This window comes from Lissotriton vulgaris, chromosome 3_1 (assembly GCF_964263255.1).
Source record: "Lissotriton vulgaris chromosome 3_1, aLisVul1.2, whole genome shotgun sequence".
NCBI lineage: Eukaryota > Metazoa > Chordata > Amphibia > Caudata > Salamandridae > Lissotriton > Lissotriton vulgaris.
In genome coordinates, this window is record NC_141689.1 from 6,677,631 (window position 1) to 6,700,330 (window position 22,700).

The following is a 22,700-nucleotide window of genomic DNA, read 5'->3' on the forward strand; positions in this document are numbered from 1 at the left end:
GTGCGTTACCCACCTCTCTTTGTGCCTCATGACCTGATTTCGCCCTTGTTCCACCACCGCATTAGTGGTTGGCTGGAGCCTGGACATTTAGTGCGTAGCCCATTTTGCCTCCCAGTTGTTCCGTACCTGGGACATTTTCCACTTGGCTAGCACGTTCATAACATAGCCAACTGTATATCCATGTATATGTATGACTGCATGATCACAGTTGACCTTTTTTTGTCCCCAGCCCTACTTAATTTAGGATTTGGATGTCACCTCAAGTGCGTACGCCGAGGGTAAGGTGCCATTAGCTCACCGACTATGCAGGGAAACATCATAAATGGACGTTCCTGATAATGTGTGTGGCCACATCTGCACTGATTAAGAGAGTGCGTGTAAAATATGTTAACATTGTTCTCGTAACACTTGTCTCTTTTCAGGGAAGACGCTGACCAGCAGAACTCCCTAACGGTTCAAATACCTCCTAGGTGGTTGTATGCTCCTTACCCACCAACTAAACTTGGTATGCGTGGTTGATTCACCTCAGTCTGCACTTTTCTGGTCCTGAAGAAAGCCACATCACCTCTACGGAGGGCATAGCGGCTGAAAGATGTCGACCAGTTAAAGTCTATGACAGGTTGAATTCTCCTGCCAAAGCCCACTTGTTTTTCATCCTGACCTCTGGATGTCCTATTACAGTTTGTCCTGACATACCAGGGAGTTAGTTTTAATATCACTTCCACCTTCTCTCTGCACTCCCTCCATGCCCGGCTCATCCAAATGTTTTAGAATACCTCTTGAAAATATCATAAAACATCCCTGAGCTCCTCCCTCTCAGTGAGGGGGTTGTAGCCCGCACTGTGACTAGGTTCGCAGTGCGAGGAGGTTACCCAGAGATGAAACATGCCACCTACGGGTGGATGAGGGTAACGTCCTTTAAAAGGGATCCCCGCACTCCTTTTTCACTCTAGACCCAGGGGTGCCTTTTTGTGTTGTCATATACCCTGTACCTGCTAACCCTGCATTGCTGTGTATAGCTTCTTTGTATCTTATCCCATCAGAGCTGTGTGTATAAACCATGTACCCGTCGAACCTGCAGTGCTGTGTATAGCCCCTGTGTATCCCATCCCAGCAGAGCTGTGAGTATAAACCCTGTTAACACGCACTCAGATAGGGGGGAGGCAAAATTCCACTACTCGAGCTTCCCCTTGCACATAAGCTTTACACACAATGAGGAGTAGGGAAGGTGTAAACGATTGGCACGTGCTTTGTGAAAAAATACTGCCCTCACTCACAAAATTGTGACATGCTTCATCATCGACTTGCTTCAATACGCCCCTGCACAGACCAACGCCATGGGGCGGAGCAAAGAGAGGGGAAGACAAAACTAACATATAGTATGGGATCATCGAAAGAAAAGTGCAGTGAAGTTAAAACTAGCTCGGAGGTGCCCCCTTTCGACTGTTTATACCTGGGTCCTCTGGATAGGTGTAAAAACATGAAGGATGGTGGTGATAGGAGAAGATTAAGAATTCCTTCACCCCTCCTTACTGCCAAATTGTCGACATGTTTCTGTCGTTAGTTACGTGCCCACAGTGTTGGGTCATACCGGAATTCCTCAGGACCCTTCGAATCCCAATATGTGTAACCCTCTGTACCTCGGTTAGGTAATGTCGGGAGGTCACTGACATGTGTAAGTGAGGTAATACCAACTAAAAAAAGCTACTTTCAAAGACAAGAATTGTAAGGTACAGCTGTGCAATGGTTCAAATGGTGGACCCATAAGCCTGGTGAGTATAATATTAATATTCCATGCAGGTGCAGGTGGACTTCTAGGTGGAATTACTCTTTTATGGTCTTCCAGAAATGCCTGATTCACTGGTACTACAAGCGAGGACAAATGTTACCTGTTTTGTACATAGGCAGCAACTGAGACTAGATGTACACGTATCGAAGTGTAAGCGAGGCCTGAGGTTTGTAAATGCAAAAGGTAGCAGACAATGTTTCGGACAGCTGCATCAACGGATTGCTTTGTTTACTGCGACAGTAAAAAAAAATTGTTTCCACTTTGTTGCATAACAAGGCCTAGTTCTAGGTCTAATAGCTTCTCTATGAATGTTCATACATCCAGGTGGAAGATTCCGGAATCCATATTCTAGGACTTAAGAAGCCGATAAGAAAAATTCTTTATTGTATAGTTAATTAAAACCATTACAATATTCCAATACATTGCCTTTGAGTACTATAAGGTGTAAACTATTAGTATCACGTATTAAAAAACATTGTTTAAAGCCAAGGGGAGTTTGCTGAGATATGAATGTGGCCTATTTTATCGTTTCAATGAGTTCTCAAAATAGGTTACAAATTTGATTATTTGACGAATTAATTGTGGGTCAGCTGTGTCCATAGTTTTTAGTATTGCTGAGCGACAGGTGCGAATGCCATTTTCATTAAATTTCCGCCTCAGTAAGTTCCGGCGTTCGCACTCTAGCACCGGGCAGATACATATCAAGTGCATAAAGTCTTGAACGGCTGAACCACACAAGTTACAATCCTTTGGGCCCAGGGTCCTCCAGTCAGGTTGATCAGCATTTGTTGGCAATTGCCCCATACGAAGCTTCATGTACTTTGATTTTAAATGGGGGGAAGGAAGCAAGGCCTAAGTAAACTGCTGGCTTCAGCCTTGTGTAGGATTGCAAAACCATCCAAGCGTGTGCGTGTCTTCTTAAAGTTGTTTTATCATCAATCAATGAGTGCTAGTTGGCCGCTTTTTTCACGATCTGCTTGAATGATGCTACTGGTAGTTTCTTTTGCCAAATATCTATCAGCTTTGTAATTTGTAGAGAGGAATTTAGATACTTCGCATAGTGTGAATTAGGGTCGTTTTGTATGGCTGACCAGAGTGCCGAATTAATTTCTAAATCACGGTTGAGCCATATGTTGTACAAGAATTTGATTGACTCATACCTTTTGTGGATGGAGAATTTGGTGCTTTGATCCAAACTCGAGACGTACCTGAGCTGGAGAGGCGTCACACGGTAGACAAAATACTCGCTTGTACACTCACGTTTGAATTTTGTCTAGGATTGGAGCACTTCTTCCATGATGGACCATACTTCCATAGGCTATCGTTGGAAGTAATTTGGCTTTGGTAACTGCCAGAAGAGGGGTAAACAGAGGGCCTTTCAGATGTTTTAATATACTGCGAAATGCATGCAGTAAAGCCGCTCCCTTCTTTTCAAGTGTTTCCAAGTGCCTGGTGAATGAAAACCTTTGATCCAGCTGTATCCCCAGATATTTGTAGTTATCAACTACTTCCAACTTAATGTCGTCAATTGTGAATTTTAGCTGTTTGGGGCGACAATGTATTTTAATCATGACCTTTGTTTTTTTAATATTTATTTTCATAAGGCTCACCTTGGAGAAGTCAGCTAGCTCATTGATTAGACGTTGCAGACCTATTCTTGTCTGACTAAGAAGAACAATGTCATCTGCATAAGATAAGTGTGTTAAAGGCAATGTGCCTAGCCGTGGCGGATGAGCGTTGACCCCATCAGCCATAAATAGATTAAACAGGTTCGGGGCCAGGACACAGCCTTGCTTTAGTCCTTCGTTGGTTGGGATCTTCCTTGTGAGCCGTTGGCCATTATCGATCTTGACCTGCATCCAGGTATTAGTATAAAGGTCCATGATTGGATTTAAAATTGAGTCCGGTAAGCCATGTAGTTTTAATTTACCCCATAGTGTGTGTCGGCTGACACGATCAAAAGCCGCCTTAAAGTCCATGAAGCATAGATGAAGAGCCTGTCAATGTCGTATACTTTTCTCTGCAATTAAGCCTATTGCTAATACATTTGCAATTGTGCCTGTGCCGCGCCGAAATCCTGACTGGTTTGTGGGGATTTTCTTATTTGCATCGGACCAATTTACTACGTCGATTAAAAGCAACGATGCGTAAAATTTGGCCTCCGCATCTATCAGCGCGATTAGGCGATAGTTTCCTGGATCTGTACGATCCCCTCCCTTATATATCGGATTGATAATCGAACCTCTCCAGCTTTCCGGGATGTGACTGGTGATGCGGATCGTCTGAAATAGACTACTTAGCTTGCGTGCCCAGTAGTGTGGGTCTTGCTTGTAAATTGCCTGCGGGACACCATTTGGTCCTGGTGCACTATCAAGCTGACTTTTCCTCATGGTTTGCAAAATGTCTACTTCTGAGTGGGTGGGGGTAGGTTGAGGATAATCATCATATTTCTTTTCATAAGGGGTAGTTGCAACTGATGGTAGCTGTTCCAAGCTGCTTGAAGAATGTGAGGCATTTGGGTGCTGCCGATGTTCATTTTTCCTTTCATGGGCGAGGGGTAATGGCAGCTGTTCGGAATTATTTATGGAAAATGTGATGATTAGATGCTGTACCCATGCGTTCTCCGGAACGCAGGTCGTACTTATGATGTTTGTGGTTCTGTTCATTGATTTCACTTGCGCCCAGAATGCTCTGGGATCAGATTTTTTTGCATTATGAACTATTTTCGTCCAAAAGTTGTTTGCCTCCATTTTTTTGTCAATCCAAATTTGTTTCTTGTATTGTTTCTTTAAGAAACGTACTTCCTCCCATACTTTCGACTGTTGGCTTTGATTATGTGCCTTCCGGAGTGCCTTTCTCAGGCGCCTTCTTAAGCTTCGGGATAACCGACTGAGATGGCTGTTGTTATCTCCATTATTTGGTTTTTTGGTAGATACTCCTGCGCTGGGTAGCTTTGCCAGGAAGGTGGTCCATGTTTCTATGGTCATTTGGTTTTCTGACTCGAGCGTTAACATTAGGTTTTTGGCATTTTGAGCTATCGGTGGTGATGTGGTAGATGTCCATCTTAAACGTCTCAAGTTGATTGTTGTTGTTGAGCGCCTCTGGACTTGGGTGCCTGATTCCACCACGGTTGTGAGTGAGGAGGTCCGGGTTGAGGGGAAGCTTCTTGTGGGAACTACTGAGAGTTTGACTCGTGTTGGAAAGTGGTTGTCCTTCTCTGGGAGGTGGAGCGCCAGCCGACTGATGTTGTGACGTTGTGCCCAATGCCAAATCGTCTGAGATAAAGAGCCCCCCCCCCCCCGTTTTTGCAAATAGTACATGGTTGTCATATAGTCCGTCCCGTCTAAGGCAACCTTTCCTATTAGTTGAGTTAGAAATGCTTTCAATGTTCGGTGAATAGATTGAAGCTCCAGGAAGTTAGTATGGAGACCCTGAACTGTGAGATCTTGTAGGTGAGCGCCCCATCCTGTAAGAGATGCATCCGCTGTGAGAATGATCTGGGAAACAGGGTCAACGAATGGCTGCACTTTTGACGAATTTTGGGTGTTCCACCACTGCAGAGGGCGATGAGTGAGGCTGTCCACCAACAGTAGATCCTGTAACTGACCCTGTGATTGAGACCCTTGGCGTGCCACACATTCTTGCAGCGGGCGCATATGCAGTCGAGCATATGGCACTTTGGCTAGGCAAGATGCCATCATGCCTAAAAGTCTAATAACTGTTTTGACGTTATGTGTTGTCTCAGTTGAAACAGCTCTATCAATGTCTGGATGTTTTGAATTCTGCCCACATTTGGAGATGCTACCCTAATTGTGTATTGAGTATGGCTCCTAGCTACAGTTCAATCTATAAGGGCTGAAGGTGGGATTTCTACATGTTGACAGTAAATCCCACCTGATGGAGTAGTTTGTGTTGTTGATGCCGGAGATGAGTGCTGGCTTTGGTGAACCAGTCACCCCTGCTAGACATTTAGTGATCACCCTTGGTGCGGTAGTGACTCCAAATGGAAGAGCTTTGAACTGATAATTTTTTCCACCTACAACAAATCGGGGTGAGCAGGGTGGATCGGAGTGTGGAAGTAAGCGTCCGTTAAGTCATCCGGACATAAAGTCCCCTATTTGAAGCAGTGGATTCACTACTTAACGAGTGACCATGTCAAAGTGTTCTGATAGTATGAAACAACTTAAGGTCCTGAGATCTGATACAGGTCGTAGCGAGCCGTCTTTTTTGGGAATTACAAAGTAGAGGGAGTAAACTCCTGTACCTTGACAAAGAGGGACAGGCTCTATGGCTTCTTTGAGTAAAAGAGCCTCCGCTTCCTGTTTGAGCAGAGTTTGGTGTTCTATGGAGAGACTGTGTCTGGAGGGTGGAACGTTTGGAGGTGTGGATGTGAGCCTCAGACCATAACCATGTTGGATAATTCCAACAGTCATTGATCTGAGGATGATCTGGTTTTCCAGGAGGGGAAAAAATGTTGCAGTCGTTCTCCGACATATGTTAAGTGGTCAGGAGGAATGAGGAGAGACTCGCTGCTTGGAGGTGGAGGGGCAGAGCGTGTTGTGGCACCCCTACCTCTTGAATTATTTCCCCTGTAATTACCCCTGTAGTAGCCCCTGGAGGTTTGATGAGGTAGAGGCAGCAGGTAGCGTTGTTTTGGCGGCCTGTTTGTAGAAGGGGCGCCGAAAGAAGCCACAGGAAGCAGGTGTTAGCAACGCTCCCAATGATTTAGCTACCTCAGTGTCTTTTTTCATTTTCTTCAATGCTTAATCCACCTGGGGACCAAATAGATGTTCTTTATGAAAAGGTACATTTGATAATGTTTGTTGCACTTCTGGTTTGAAACCAGAGATACGAAGCCAACCGTGCCTATGCAACTAAACGCTGGTGCTGACCCCTCTGGAGTCTGTGTCGCTGAGTCTAAGGCACAGTTAATGGAATTGTTAGAGATTCGTTTTCTCTCATTGACAATCTCATGGCCCCTTCGTTTAGTTCCTCAGGGAGATGTTGGAGGAGTTCCTCCATTTCATCCCAGGGTGCCCCGTCATATCGCACTAACAGGGCTTGAGTGTTAGTGATCTCCCAGCGCTGCTACCTGCTTCCCTGAAGCATCCATAAGTATGGATTCCTTATCAGGTAGCGAAGCATATGGTGAGGGTTAAGAATTATCTCTCTTACGATCATTGGATACAACTAAGGAGTCTGGATAGAGCTGACCCCAGATGGAAATAGGGTCTGATGAAGCAGGCTTATACTTTTTGTCAACCATGAGTGTGATTATGTGTAAATGTAAATGTGTAGGCATTTATATAGCGCACTGCTACCCGTAGGCGTCCTGGCGCTTCGACCGCCGCGAAACCCTTCCTGGCTTCCCTGAGAGATGGTCCCTTAATGGGTATCTCCAGGGTGAGACCAGGCATCCCCGGCGGTCTGGGGGGCCGTTAGTGAAGATGAGGCAAGCTAATGCCCAGAGTTGCCGAGTGTGATCGCTGATCAGAGTGGGCACCGAGGCGAGAGAATTATCGAGTCCGCTGACCCTGGTCCAGAAACCTGCAGCGCCGGGAATCGAACCCTGGTCCCGGGCCGTCCTCTGCTCTCGGGTCTGCCGCCTCTAACCAGTGAGCCACACTTATTATGCGTGCACGCTCTGGGTCTTTAAAAATGTCCTCTGCATGGCAAAGCATTACGCATAGGCAGGTATTGGCATGCTCTATGGGGATTAGATAAGGTTTCAAAGAGAACATCATCTTCAATAGGGTCTTTATGTAGAGGAACCTGGCGATAGGCTGCTGCCCTAGTGATGAGGTCCGGAACAGATGAAGCATCATCGGGGGTGATGGTCTAGCTGGATAGAGATATGGGTCAGTATCATCCGGTGGATCAACATCAGAATTATCCCAGGGATCTGTGGGCTGTGGATATGAATCCTGTCCTCCCACGATCATCATTGGGAGACTGTGGGAGCCTTGTGGTGCAAAATCATCTTGTTCACCTTGTGAATCATGTGATGAAGGAAGTGATGAAGAGGAGGGTAGAGGAGGTGGTAAAGCTGGTGGCGGAGGAGTGAGAGGAGGATGCAAGGGGCATGTTCCAATGTCCCTTTTAGCAGGCCCTGGAACACCTATGGCCTCCACAAAAGAAAACTGGAGCTTAGATGACTAGGACGCCGAGTGCAAAGGCTGGGCTAAAATACTTCCAGTTTGAGGCTGTATGTGCAGCCTTCTCTGCTTTGGTTCGAGCCGCTCCTGCATGGCATGGAGGATGGGTTCTGGAGGCAACTTCGAAGTGGAAGCCGAAATTTGAACTGAAGAGAAGAGGTCGGAGCTGAAGGCAGGGAGGGCAGCTTGCTCAGAGCCGAAGAAGCAGAGCTGCATGCATGAACCATGTACTTGCCTGCCCTGCAGTGCTGTGTATATAAGGATTATGTTTCTTCCCCAGCAAACATCTGCTCTTGGTATGTAGAGCTGTAGATTCACATTCTTTGCATACTCCTGCCATCCTGTCCGAATGTTTGCAAGTTGTTTTTTCTTCGTAGAAGTCTTTTCCAGTCACGAGGGAAGGGGACTCCTCCTTTCGGCGATAGAGTGCATCTTTTCCAGTCACGAGGGAAGGTGACTCCTCCTTTCGGCGATAGAGTGCATGGGCATCGACTTCACTGTTCGATTATTTTCCCGCAAGAGGGTGAGAATGGAGTAAGCAAGTGTAGTATAGAGATGTTCATGCGTATGTAGTGTGAATAATAAGAACTGCAACAACCACAGGTATCTGGGGAGGAGGGAGAGAGCGTGTGAATTTACAGCTCCACATGCTAAGAACAGATGCTTACTGGGTAAGTAGCATAATCCGTTCGAGGCATGTGTGCTGTAGATACACATGCTTTGCGTAGACTGTATAGCAGTGTTCCCCCCAAGAGGTGGCTAACCAGTAGATGTGGCAGGTATCTGAAAAAGTGTCTTTAGCGCTGCTTATCCTACATTAGCTTGCTGGCGTGCTAAGCCATCCACACAATAGTGTTTAGTAAATGTGTGCGGTGTGGACCATGTTGCTGCTTTACAGGTATCAGCAATAGGAATGTTACCTAAAAAGGCCATAGATGCCCCTTTCTCACGAGTAGAATGGGCTCTAGGAGGTATAGACAAAGTCTTTTGGGCTTTAATAAAGCCTGTTTGGATACATTTAACGATTCATCTAGAAATGTCACATTTTGAAATAGGTTTCCCTTTATGAGGGGGAAGCAAAAGCACCAAAAATGTGTCTTGTGAAAATCCTTTGTTCTGTCAATATAATACATTAATGGTCTTTTGATATCTACATATGAAGAGCTCACTCTGCTACAGATTCTGGTTGAGGGAAGTAAACAGATAGCTGAACTGATTGGTTAAAATGAAAAGGTGACAACACCTTTGGAAGGAATTTTGGGTTGGTACGAAGAACCACCTTATCTCTATGAAGCTGGAAGAATGGTTCTTTTAATGTTAGTGCCTGAAGTTCACTTACACGTCTTAGTGAGGTGATAGGAACTAGGAAAGCAACCTTCCAAGTAAGAAACTGGAGGAGACGAGACATTATATGAAGATTCAAAAGGTGGACCAATAAGTCTTGTTAGAACAATAGAAAAGTTCCATCCGGGTGCATGTGGAACTTTAGGCGGTATCACTCTTTAAGAGCTTCCATGAAAACATCGATTACTGTCACTCTGAACAAAGATAGGTGTGTCTGTTTTGAGGATAGGCAGCCACTGCTGCCAGATGTAGACCTATGGAGGTGTAGGCAAGACATGAACATTGTAGATGCAAGGGATAACTAATAATGTCTTGTATAGATGCATCAAGTGGGTTAATTGTTTGGTTATTACAGTAGATAACAAACCTTTTCCATTTAGCTGCATAAGAATGGTCATGCAATCTGGTGGTAGATTTCAATATCCAAACTCTATGACTTCAGGAGCCAAATCGCTAGGTTGAGCTCCTTGGGGTTTGGGTGTCTGATTTTGACCATGGTTCTGAGTAAGAAGGTTTGGGGTGAGGTGAAGCTTCTCATGTGCAACTACTGAAAGTTCTAGAAGTGTGGTGAACCATGGTTGATGAGCCCATGTGAGGGCCACTAGAATGAGGCAGAGAGACGGCTGCCTGAGTTTCTGAAACCAAAATGGAAGGAGTGGGAGAGGCGGAAAAGCGTAGGCAAATATTCCTGACCAATTCATCCATATGGCATTGCATCAGGATAGAGAGTGCGGGAACCTGGAGGGGAAGTTTGGGCATTTTGTGTTCTTTGCAGTTGCAAAGAGATCTATTTGTGGAAAGCCCCACTTTTGGAGGTACGGAGGAAGGCTTGAGGGTGGAGTTCCCACGAGTGGACTCCTTGCCGCATCCTGCTGAGGAGGTCGGATTTCCCGTCCGGTCGCGTCGCTATCGATTCACAGACGTTCCAGTGCCTACATATTACGAGCCATCGGGCACGTATCTTGATGATTGCATAATATAAAGAATGAGATATTGACGAGGCGGACCAGCATACAACGATTAAATGTGACTTACTGATTCTAATAGCCTGCTTTATAAGGAGAGCCAACCCTGCTGATATAATTAATGTGTAGATATTACATTTAGTGTACAGTACATAAGGTTTTTAGAACGTGTTATATCAACTAAGAAGATAACCAAACTGTCAGTGGCTTTCTTTTCGATATTAACAACACTAGTATTCCCTGGGTGTGTTTTTATCGGTCTGATATCTGGCTATGTTCCTGAGGAAGGTGGTGCTACCATTCTTTAAGCCACCGAAACGCGCGTCGTCCAATGCTGCTCAGATCTTGCTAATCGCAGTCACTCCAATTGGTCGCGGAGACTCGGCAAACCTTTGTCTCCTACTCTCCATATACATGTATTAGTGAATGTGGTATGAGTGTATATGAGGTGGTATGATGAGAGGTAGTATGATTGAATGTTTTCTTTTTTTTGTGTGTCGGGTTCATTGATTCAAAGACTGTATTCAAATTTTATGTAATAATTATGCAATTTTGTTTGTATATGTCTAAAATATTGGTTTTGTATATAAAAAAGCAAAAGAAAGTAAAAACATTTTTGATAAAATAAAGAAACCAAATAAATAATGTTAATATTTACAAATATGCTTATCTTTTGGTATTTTGTTGTTGTTTAGCCCATGTTGAATTTATTTTTTGACTTATAAAAGAAATCTAGGTCACGAGGGAGTCATTTCAGTTTTATAACTCCTGTGTGTCCCGTCCCAGCAGAGCTGTGTGTATAAACCCTGACCTTGCATGCCATGCAGTGCTGTGTATAGCTCCTGTGTATCCTGTAACAGCAGAGCTGTGTGTATAAACAAACCATGTCCCCCCCTGTCCTGCAGTGCTGTGCATCGCTCCTGTGTATCTTGTCCCAGCAGAGCTCTGTGTAGAACTTGTGTATCCGCTATGCTATAAGAGATTTGTACATCATAGACATGTACACTATTGATGCACACACTGTACCAGGTGGTCTGTGCGTATAACTCCTGTACCCCCGCTACGGGAGACGTGTACATTGAAGACGTGCATTTTATTAATGCACACACTTTCCAACTGCTGTACCCACTATTTGGCGGCATGTATATCAGAAATGTAAATGTGTACAAGTCTGATATCTGCTATCCCAGCAGCCCTGTGTGTACAAGTCTGATATCCCAGCGGCACTGTGTACAAGTCTGATATCTGCTACCCCAGCAGCTCTGTATGTACAAGTCTGATGTCTGTGATCCCAGCAGCACTGTGTGTACAAGTCTGATATCTGTGATCCCAGCAGCACTGTATGTACAAGTCTGATGTCTGCTATCCCAGCAGCACTGTGTGTACAAGTCTGACATCAGCTATCCCAGCAGCACTGTGTGTACAATCTGATATCTGCTTTCCCAGCAGCGCTGTGTGTACAAGTCTGATGTCTGTGATCCCAACAGCACTGTGTGTACAAGTCTGATATCTGTGATCCCAGCAGCACTGTATGTACAAGTCTGATATCTGCTATCCCAGCAGCACTGTGTGTACAAGTCTGATATCTGCTATCCCAGCAGCACTGTGTGTACAAGTCTGATATCTGCTATCCCAGCAGCACTGTGTGTACAAGCCTGATATCCCAGCAGCACTGTGTACAACTCTGATATCCCAGCACAACTGTGTACAAGTCTGATATCCCAGCAGCACTGTGTACAAGTCTGGTATCCCAGCAGCACTGTGTACAAGTCTGGTATCCCAGCAGCACTGTGTACAACTCTGATATCCCAGCAGCACTGTGTACAAGTCTGATATCCCAGCAGCACTGTGTACAAGTCTGATATCTGCTATCCCAGCAACACTGTATGTACAAGTCTGATATCTGCTATCCCAGCACCACTGTGTGTACAAGTCTGATATCTGCTATCCCAGCAGCACTGTGTGTACAAGTCTGATATCTGCTATCCCAGCAGCACTGTGTGTACAAGTCTGATATCTGTGATCCCAGCAGCACTGTGTGTACAAGTCTGATATCTGTGATCCCAGCAGCACTGTGTGTACAAGTCTGATATCTGTGATCCCAGCAGCACTGTGTGTACAAGTCTGATATCTGTGATCCCAGCAGCACTGTATGTACAAGTCTGATATCTGTGATCCCAGCAGCACTGTATGTACAAGTCTGATATCAGCTATCCCAGCAGCACTGTGTGTACAAGTCTGATATCTGCTATCCCAGCAGCACTGTGTGTACAAGTCTGATATCTGTGATCCCAGCAGCACTGTGTGTACAAGTCTGATATCCCAGCAGCACTGTGCACAAGTCTGATATCTGCTATCCCAGCAGCACTGTGTGTACAAGTCTGATGTCTGTGATCCCAGCAGCACTGTATGTACAAGTCTGATATCTGTGATCCCAGCAGCACTGTATGTACAAGTCTGATATCTGTGATCCCAGCAGCACTGTATGCACAAGTCTGATATCTGCTGTCCCTGCAGCACTGTATGTACAAGTCTGATATCTGCTATCTCAGCAGCACTGTATGTACAAGTCTGATATCTGCTATCCCAGCAGCACTGTGTGTACAAATCTGATATCTGTGATCCCAGCAGCACTGTGTGTACAAGTCTGATATCCCAGCAGCACTGTGTACAAGTCTGATGTCTGTGATTCCAGCAGCACTGTATGTACAAGTCTGATATCTGTGATCCCAGCAGCACTGTGTACAAGTCTGATATATGCTATCCCAGCAGCACTGTGTGTACAAGTCTGATATCTGTGATCCCAGCAGCACTGTGTGTACAAGTCTGATATCTGCTATCCCAGCAGCACTGTATGTACAAGTCTGATATCAGCTATCCCAGCAGCACTGTGTGTACAAGTCTGATATCCCAGCAGCACTGTGTACAAGTCTGATATCAGCTATCCCAGCAGCACTGTGTGTACAAGTCTGATATCCCAGCTGCACTGTGTTTACAAGTCTGACATCAGCTATCCCAGCAGCACTAAGTCCCTTATTTCGCCTCCGGCTGAGCGTCCCTCCGCTGAAGGCGCCCAAAACCGTTGTAATGATCTGGCCGTCTTTTTTTCTCAAAAAATTCAGGCCATATACTCTTCATTTAACAACACTACGGACGATTCAAAATTCCTCATCACCTCTGATTCCTCTGTTCCTTGTAAGCTGGAGGAAATCCCACTTCTCGACACCCCTGGACTAGACAAACTGATCCCTAAGATCACTTCTGGCTCTCCCAATGACCCAGCACCTCCTCAGACCCTCATCAAGGTCTTGGACGTCGTTCGTCCAGTCATCTTAGACGTTCTTAACGCGTCCATTTCTTCCAAATCTGTTCCACCATCTTGGAAATGTGCGATGGTGAAGGCTTTGTTAAAAAAACCCAACCTCGACCAGAGCAACTGGGCAAACTATCGCCCCATCTCTCTTCTTCCGTGGCTGAGTAAATTGCTTGAGAGGCACGTGAATAACATCCTAATGGACTATTTAGAGTCCAATAGTCTATTGCGTGCCTCTCAGACAGGCTTCCGTCCTCAGCACGGAACCGAAACCGCCCTCCTTGCGGTAACGGAAGAAGCGAGAGCCGTGCTGGATCGGGGAGGAAAAGTCGCCATCATTCTACTAGACCTCAGCGCCGCGTTCGACACGGTTAACCATGCCACGTTATTACATCGTTTGGCGGGCATGGGCGTGTCGGGCGCGGCTCTAGAGTGGCTGACATCCTTCCTGGATGAGCGTTTTTTTCAAGTCTTTGAGGGTGAAGTGGTGTCTCCCAAACACCCACTTAGGTGCGGGGTTCCCCAGGGCTCTTCCCTAAGTCCTACCCTTTTTAATGCCTACATGGAACCTCTAGACAGGATAGTCCATCCCTTTGGTGTGCGTATCGTCACCTACGCAGACGATACCCAATTGGTGGTCTCTCTAGACCACTCTGAGGGATCGTCCCTCACCTTAGGCCCCTGTCTAGAGGCTGTCGCCAGATGGATGCAATCTTCCTGCTTAAAGCTTAATGGGGAGAAGACAGACATCATCTTATTGGGCAACCCTTCTCCCTCTGCCCTTGCATCCATCTGGCCTCCATGTTTAGGCTCCTTCCCCGTCCCCAAGTCCCAGATAAAGAGCCTTGGGATCTGGCTCGATAGAGCACTCGATTTTTCGGTCCAGGCTACCAAGACGGCCGCCACCTGTTTTGGGCTAATGAGGATGCTGCGGAAGGTGCTCCCTCTGCTCCCATTCCAGGCGAGGAGGGTTATGGTCCAGGCCCTGATACTCTCCCGCCTGGACTATGGGAATGCTCTTTATATGGGAGTCCCCATCTCCGTTACTCAGAAGCTCCAAATCACACAAAACAGTGCGGCGCGCCTACTCTACAACATCCCCCGCTGGCAGTCAGCTAAGAACGCCCTGAGGGAGCTCCATTGGCTCCCTGTGGCGGCAAGAGTGCAATTTAAAGCCATGTGTATTTTACACAAATCGTTCCATCGAACGGGCCCTGTAATTCTACATCCTATGGTCACGCCATATGTTCCGTCCCGTTCCCTTCGCTCTTGCACCCTCCAGCTGGCAACGTCCGTCAAAATCAAGAAAGCTCGCTGGGGAGGCCGCTCTTTCTCTCATACGGCGGCGAGACTTTGGAACTCTCTCCCGCTCTCTCTTCGGGAACACAACAATCACATGTCCTTCAGGAAGGCCCTGAAAACGCACCTGTTTGCTAACACCTGCTAATCTACCCCAAGCACGCACTAAGTAATCATTCACAAGCGCTGCGAGGCCTCCGGGTAGCTATGCGCTATACAAGTGCAATTTTCATTTCATTTCATTCATTTCATTTCACTGTGTGTACAAGTCTGATATCTCAGCAGCACTGTATGTACAAGTCTGATATCGGTGATCCCAGCAGCACTGTGTGTACAAGTCTTATATCTGCTATCCCAGCAGCACTGTGTGTACAAGCCTGATATCCCAGCAGCACTGTGTACAAGTCTGATATCCCAGCAGCACTTTGTGCCAGTCTGATATCCCAGCAGCACTGTATGCACAAGTCTGATATCGGTGATCCCAGCAGCCCTGTTTGTACAAGTCTGATATCTGCTACCTCAGCAGCCCTGTTTGTACAAGTCTGATATCCCAGCGGCACTGTGAACCAGTCTGATATCCCAGCAGCACTGTGTACAAGTCTGATATCCCAGCAGCACTGTGTGTACAAGTCTGATATCGGTGATCCCAGCAGCACTGTGTGTACAAGTCTGATATCCCAGCAGCACTGTATGTACAAGTCTGATATCTGCCACCCCAGCAGCCCTGTTTGTACAAGTCTGATATCGGTGATCCCAGCAGCACTGTGTGTACAAGTCTTATATCTGCTATCCCAGCAGCACTGTGTGTACAAGCATTATATCCCAGCAGCACTGTGTACAAGTCTGATATCCCAGCAGCACTGTGTACAAGTCTGATATCGCAGCAGCACTGTGTACAAGTCTGATATCCCAGCAGCACTGTGTACCAGTCTGATATCTGCTATCCCAGCAGCACTGTGTGCACAAGTCTGATATCTGTGATCCCAGCAGCACTGTATGTACAAGTCTGATATCTGTGATCCCAGCAGCACTGTGTGTACAAGTCTGATATCTGCTATCCCAGCAGCACTGTGTGTACAAGTCTGATATCCCAGCAGCACTGTGTGTACAATCTGATATCTGCTATCCCAGCAGCACTGTGTGTACAATCTGATATCTGCTATCCCAGCAGCACTGTGTGTACAAGTCTGATATTGGTGATCCCAGCAGCACTGGGTACAAGTCTGATATCCCAGCAGCACTGTGTACAAGTCTGCTATCCCAGCAGCACTGTGTGTACAAGCCTGATATCCCAGCAGCACTGTGTACAAGTCTGATATCCCAGCAGCACTGTGTACAAGTCTGATATCCCAGCAGCACTGTGTACAAGTCTGATATCCCAGCAGCACTGTGTACCAGTCTGATATCCAAGCAGCACTGTGTGTACAAGTCTGATATCGGTGATCCCAGCAGCACTGTGTACAAGTCTGATATCCCAGCAGCACTGTATGTACAAGTCTGATATCGGTGATCCCAGCAGCACTGTGTGTACAAGTCTTATATCTGCTATCCCAGCAGCACTGTGTGTACAATCCTGATATCCCAGCAGCATTGTGTACAAGTCTGATATCCCAGCAGCACTGTGTACCAGTCTGATATCCCAGCAGCACTGTATGCACAAGTCTGATATTGGTGATCCCAGCAGCCCTGTTTGTACAAGTCTGATATCTGCTACCCCAGCAGCCCTGTTTGTACAAGTCTGATATCCCAGCAGCACTGTGAACCAGTCTGATATCCCAGCAGCACTGTGTACAAGTCTGATATCCCAGCAGCACTGTGTGTACAAGTCTGATATCGGTGATCCCAGCAGCACTGTGTGTACAAGTCTGATATCCCAGCAGCACTGTATGTACAAGTCTGATATCTGCCACCCCAGCAGCCCTGTTTGTACAAGTCTGATATCGGTGATCCCAGCAGCACTGTGTGTACAAGTCTTATATCTGCTATCCCAGCAGCACTGTGTGTACAAGCCTTATATCCCAGCAGCACTGTGTACAAGTCTGATATCCCAGCAGCACTGTGTACAAGTCTGATATCCCAGCAGCACTGTGTACAAGTCTGATATCCCAGCAGCACTGTGTACCAGTCTGATATCCCAGCAGCACTGTGTACAAGTCTGATATCCCAGCAGCACTGTGTACAAGTCTGATATCCCAGCAGCACTGTGTACAAGTCTGATATCCCAGCAGCACTGTGTACAAGTCTGATATCCCAGCAGCACTGGGTACAAGTCTGATATCCCAGCAGCACTGTGTACAAGTCTGATATCCCAGCAGCACTGTGTACAAACCAAACTAGGCAGCAAGAAGGCCTCCTGGTTCAACGATGATCTTAAGAAATCCAAGAAACTCTGTCGCTCCCTTGAGAAGGCCTGGAAAAAAGACCCAAACACCAGCACCAAGGACGCCTTCAAAAACGCCACCCGCATACACCACCAACTAATCCGAAACGCCAAGAAAGCAGCCTTCAAGGACCGTCTAGATAACAACGCCCACAACAGCAAGGAATTATTCAACATCGTCAAGGAATTTACCAACCCCTCAGCCAACTCCAACGACATCACCCCCTCTCAAGCCCTCTGCGACTCCCTAGCCTCATTCTTCCACAACAAAATTGCAGACATCCACAACAGCTTCGACAACCAACCCGAAGACCAACCCACCCAACCTTCCGCAGGACCCCCACCCCCCTTGGACACCCTCAAGGACTGGAACCCTATCTCCACTGAAGACACCATCCGTCTGATGAACTCTATCCACTCAGGATCCCCCACAGACCCATGCCCTCACCACATCTTTAACAAAGCAGACTCCATTATAGCACCACACCTCCGAGACATCATCAATTGCTCCCTCAACTCCGCAACCTTCCCGGAAAGTTGGAAACACGCCGAACTCAGCGCCCTTCTGAAGAAACCCACAGCTGACCCCACCGAACTCAAAAACTACCGCCCTATCTCGCTCCTTCCATTCCTGGCCAAAGTCATCGAGAAAGCGGTTAACAACCAGCTCGCCGCCTTCCTCGAAACCAACAAATCCCTCGACCCCTCACAGTCCGGCTTCCGAGCCAAACACAGCACTGAGACCGCGCTTATCGCAGCAACAGACGACATTCGAACTCTACTGGACAATGGAGACACAGTCGCCCTCATCCTCCTCGACCTATCCGCAGCCTTCGACACAGTCTGTCATAGCACCCTTCTACAGCACCTCAGAAACGTCGGAATCCAAGGAAAAGCACTGGATTGGATCACCTTGTTCCTCTCCGGAAGAACCCAGAGAGTCCGCCTTCCACCATTCAAGTCAGAGGCCTCGGAAGTCATCTGCGGCGTACCACAAGGATCTTCACTCAGCCCCACCCTCTTCAACGTATACATGAGCCCCCTCGCGACCATCGCACGCCATCACAACCTCAACATCATCTCCTACGCAGATGACACTCAACTGATCCTATCTCTCACCAGAGACCCTAACACTGCCAAAACCAACCTACATGAAGGCATGAAAGAAGTTGCCGAATGGATGAAGCACAGCCGTTTGAAACTGAACTCAGACAAAACAGAAGTCCTCATCCTAGGCACCTCCCCCTCCGCCTGGGATGACTCTTGGTGGCCGGAGGCCCTTGGAAAAGCACCCATCCCGACGGATCACGCACGGAACCTGGGAGTCATCCTAGATTCCTCACTCTCGATGAACAGACAAGTCAACGCCGTTTCTTCATCCTGCTTCAACATTCTTCGTATGCTCAAAAAAACATTTCGCTGGATCCCCACCGAAACTAGAAAAACAGTCACCCACGCACTGGTCACGAGCCGCCTAGACTACGGAAACACCCTATACGCCGGTACCACCGCAAAACTCCAGAAAAAACTCCAACGTATCCAGAACGCTTCAGCCAGGCTCATATTAGACATCCCGCGTAAAGAACACATCTCTGGGCACCTGAAAAACCTCCACTGGCTCCCCATCAATAAGAGGATTACTTTCCGCCTTCTAACCCACGCACACAAAGCACTCTACGAAATTGGACCCAAATGCCTCAAAACACGACTGTCCTTCTACACCCCCTCCCGCCAGCTACGTTCCTCAAACCAAGCCCTTGCCACTGTACCTCGTATCAACAAAACCACCATGGGAGGGAGATCCTTCTCCTACCTGGCTGCTAAAACCTGGAACTCACTTCCCACTCACCTTCGCCTTACTCAGAACCACCTAGCATTCAGAAAGCAACTTAAAACATGGATATTCGAGAAGTAATTCCTCTCCCTTCCTCAAGCGCCTTGAGACCCTCTGGGTATGTAGCGCGCTATATAAATCTCTTGACTTGACTTGACTTGACTTGATATCTCAGCAGCACTGTGTGTGCACGTCTGATATCTGCTACCCCAGCAGCACTGTGTGTACAAGTCTGATATCAGCTATCTCAGCAGCACTGTGTGTACAAGCCTGATATCTGCTATCATAGCAGCACTGTGTGTACAAGTCTGATATCAGCTATCCCTGCAGCACTGTGTGTACAATCTGATATCTGCTATCCCAGCAGCACTGTGTGCACAAGTCTGATATCTGCTATCCCAGCAGCACTGTGTTTACAAGTCTGACATCAGCTATCCCAGCAGCACTGTGTTTACAAGTCTGACATCAGCTATCCCAGCAGCACTGTGTGTACAATCTGATATCTGCTATCCCGGCAGCACTGTGTGTACAATCTGATATCTGCTATCCCAGCAGCACTGGGTGTACAAGTATGATATCTGCTATCCCAGCAGCACTGTGTTTACAAGTCTGACATCAGCTATCCCAGCAGCACTGTGTTTACAAGTCTGACATCAGCTATCCCAGCAGCACTGTGTGTACAATCTGATATCTGCTATCCCAGCAGCACTGTGTGCACAAGTCTGATATCTGCTATCCCAGCAGCACTGTGTGTACAATCTGATATCTGCTATCCCAGCAGCACTGTGTGTACAAGCCTGATATCCCAGCAGCACTGTGTACAAGTCTGATATCCCAGCAGCACTGTGTACAAGTCTGATATCCCAGCAGCACTGTGTACAAGTCTGATATCCAAGCAGCACAGTGTACCAGTCTGATATCCCAGCAGCACTGTGTACAAGTCCGATATCCCAGCAGCACGGTGTACAAGTCTGATATCCCAGCAGGACTGTGTACAAGTCTGATATCCCAGCAGCACTGTGTACAAGTCTGGTATCCCAGCAGCACTGTGTACAACTCTGATATCCCAGCATCACTGTGTACAAGTCTGATATCCCAGCAGCACTGTGTACAAGTCTGATATCTCAGCAGCACTGTGTGTGCACGTCTGATATCTGCTACCCCAGCAACACTGTGTGTACAAGTCTGATATCAGCTATCTCAGCAGCACTGTGTGTACAAGTCTGATATCTGCTATCATAGCAGCACTGTGTGCACAATCTGATATCTGCTATGCCAGCAGCACTGTGTGCACAAGTCAGATATCTCAGCAGCACTGTGTGTGCACGTCTGATATCTGCTACCCCAGCAGCACTGTGTTTACAAGCCTGACATCAGCTATCCCAGCAGCACTGTGTTTACAAGTCTGACATCAGCTATCCCAGCAGCACTGTGTGTACAAGTCTGATATCTGCTATCCCAGCAGCACTGTGTGCACAAGTCTGATATCTGCTATCCCAGCAGCACTGTGTGTACAATCTGATATCAGCTATCCCAGCAGCACTGTGTGTACAATCTGATATCTACTATCCCAGCAGCATTGTGTGCACAAGTCTGATATCTGCTATCCCAGCAGCACTGTGTGCACAATCTGATATCTGCTATCCCAGCAGCACTGTGTGTACAAGCCTGATATCCCAGCAGCACTGTGTACAAGTCTGATATCCCAGCAGCACTGTGTACAAGTCTGATATCCAAGCAGCACAGTGTACCAGTCTGATATCCCAGCAGCACTGTGTACAAGTCTGATATCCCAGCAGCACGGTGTACAAGTCTGATATCCCAGCAGGACTGTGTACAAGTCTGATATCCCAGCAGCACTGTGTACAAGTCTGGTATCCCAGCAGCACTGTGTACAACTCTGATATCCCAGCAGCACTGTGTACAAGTCTGATATCCCAGCAGCACTGTGTACAAGTCTGATATCTCAGCAGCACTGTGTGTGCACGTCTGATATCTGCTACCCCAGCAACACTGTGTGTACAAGTCTGATATAAGCTATCTCAGCAGCACTGTGTGTACAAGTCTGATATCTGCTATCATAGCAGCACTGTGTGCACAATCTGATATCTGCTATGCCAGCAGCACTGTGTGCACAAGTCAGATATCTCAGCAGCACTGTGTGTGCACGTCTGATATCTGCTACCCCAGCAGCACTGTGTTTACAAGCCTGACATCAGCTATCCCAGCAGCACTGTGTTTACAAGTCTGACATCAGCTATCCCAGCAGCACTGTGTGTACAAGTCTGATATCTGCTATCCCAGCAGCACTGTGTGTACAATCTGATATCTGCTATCCCAGCAGCACTGTGTGTACAAGTCTGATATCTGCTATCCCAGCAGCACTATGTGTACAATCTGATATCTGCTATCCCAGCAGCACTGTGTGTACAAGCCTGATATCTGCTATCCCAGCAGCACTGTACTGTGTCTACAAGTCTGATATCTGCTATCCCAGCAGCACTATGTGTACACGTCTGATATCTGCTACCCCAGCAGCACTGTTTACACAAGTCTGATATCTCCCACCCTAGCAGCACTGTTTACAAGCCTGATATCTGCTATCCCAGCAGCACTGTACTGTGTGTACAAGTCTGATATCTGCTATCCCAGCAGCACTGTGTGCACAAGTCTGATATCCGCTATCCCAGCAGCACTGTGCGTTCAAGTCAGGTGTCTGCTACCCCAGCAGCACTGTGCGTAGAGGTCTGGCACAGGTCGGCTGGAATCACTGCTGTGTATTGCACCTCAGTGGGGCTTTGGAGAATAATCCATTATCCCACCAGAGATATGTACAGATTTGCTTATCACACTAGGAGCGTGCACTTCCTGAATCCCCTGAAAGTTATATGTAGAGGGCTTGTACCTGTTGTGGAAGATGCTGCCTTCTTGAGAGGAGTGGAGACAGTTGTCCTTCTACTGGTCTGCAACAAATCTGGATCTGCAAAAAAATACATTGTTAATATTTGTAAACTCGTCTCAAAAAGCTAGCCCTTCTATTTAGAGTGATCTAGTGCTTGATTGGAACACTCGTATGGCAAACAAATGACAAGTTAAGGAGAAGTCCTGCAGCTACTGGTGAGATGTAAGGTGCCTGCATATCATGCTTGCTGGAACGTGGACCTTATAGGATAGCCAGGTGATGACATCCTCGCTCAGTGGACATTCTGTCAAAGGCTCATGGTGACCTGCTCGGCGCTCAGTGGACGGTTCTATTGCAGTAGTATAGACACCGTCAAAGAGTCACTATGCCCTACTATTCGCTTAAGAGAAGATCGTTTTGAAGTGTCCTCAGACACCACGATAACTCTCCATAACCCACTCCAGGGTCAGTAGGCTGTCACATGACATTACATAGGGATTGTTAGATTTGGGGGGTCTCTAGTTGGCACAGGTAGGTACTTGTACAAATAGGGACCCTTGCCTCTAGTCAGGATAAGGGGATTACACTCCTAAATAACCCTTGATAGCTTGGCACGAGCAGACAGGCTTATCTCAGAGGCAGTGTGTAAAGCATTTGTGACCACATACATTAACCCAGTGACAACACTACAGATGGACACCACACAAGGTTTTATATCA

The 22,700-nt window shown here is 47.0% G+C and overlaps 1 protein-coding gene across 2 annotated transcripts in view; it reads right to left on the minus strand.

Moving 5' to 3' along the window:
• LOC147725805 (uncharacterized) overlaps positions 1 to 22,700 on the minus strand; it is a 279,608-nt gene that overhangs the window by 30,718 nt on the left and 226,190 nt on the right. For both annotated transcript variants that reach the window (XM_086959982.1, XM_086959983.1), the window contains exon 7: positions 21,985 to 22,059. In XM_086959982.1, the coding sequence (XP_086816108.1) occupies positions 21,985 to 22,059 (75 nt within the window). The remainder of the gene's footprint in view (positions 1 to 21,984; positions 22,060 to 22,700) is intronic.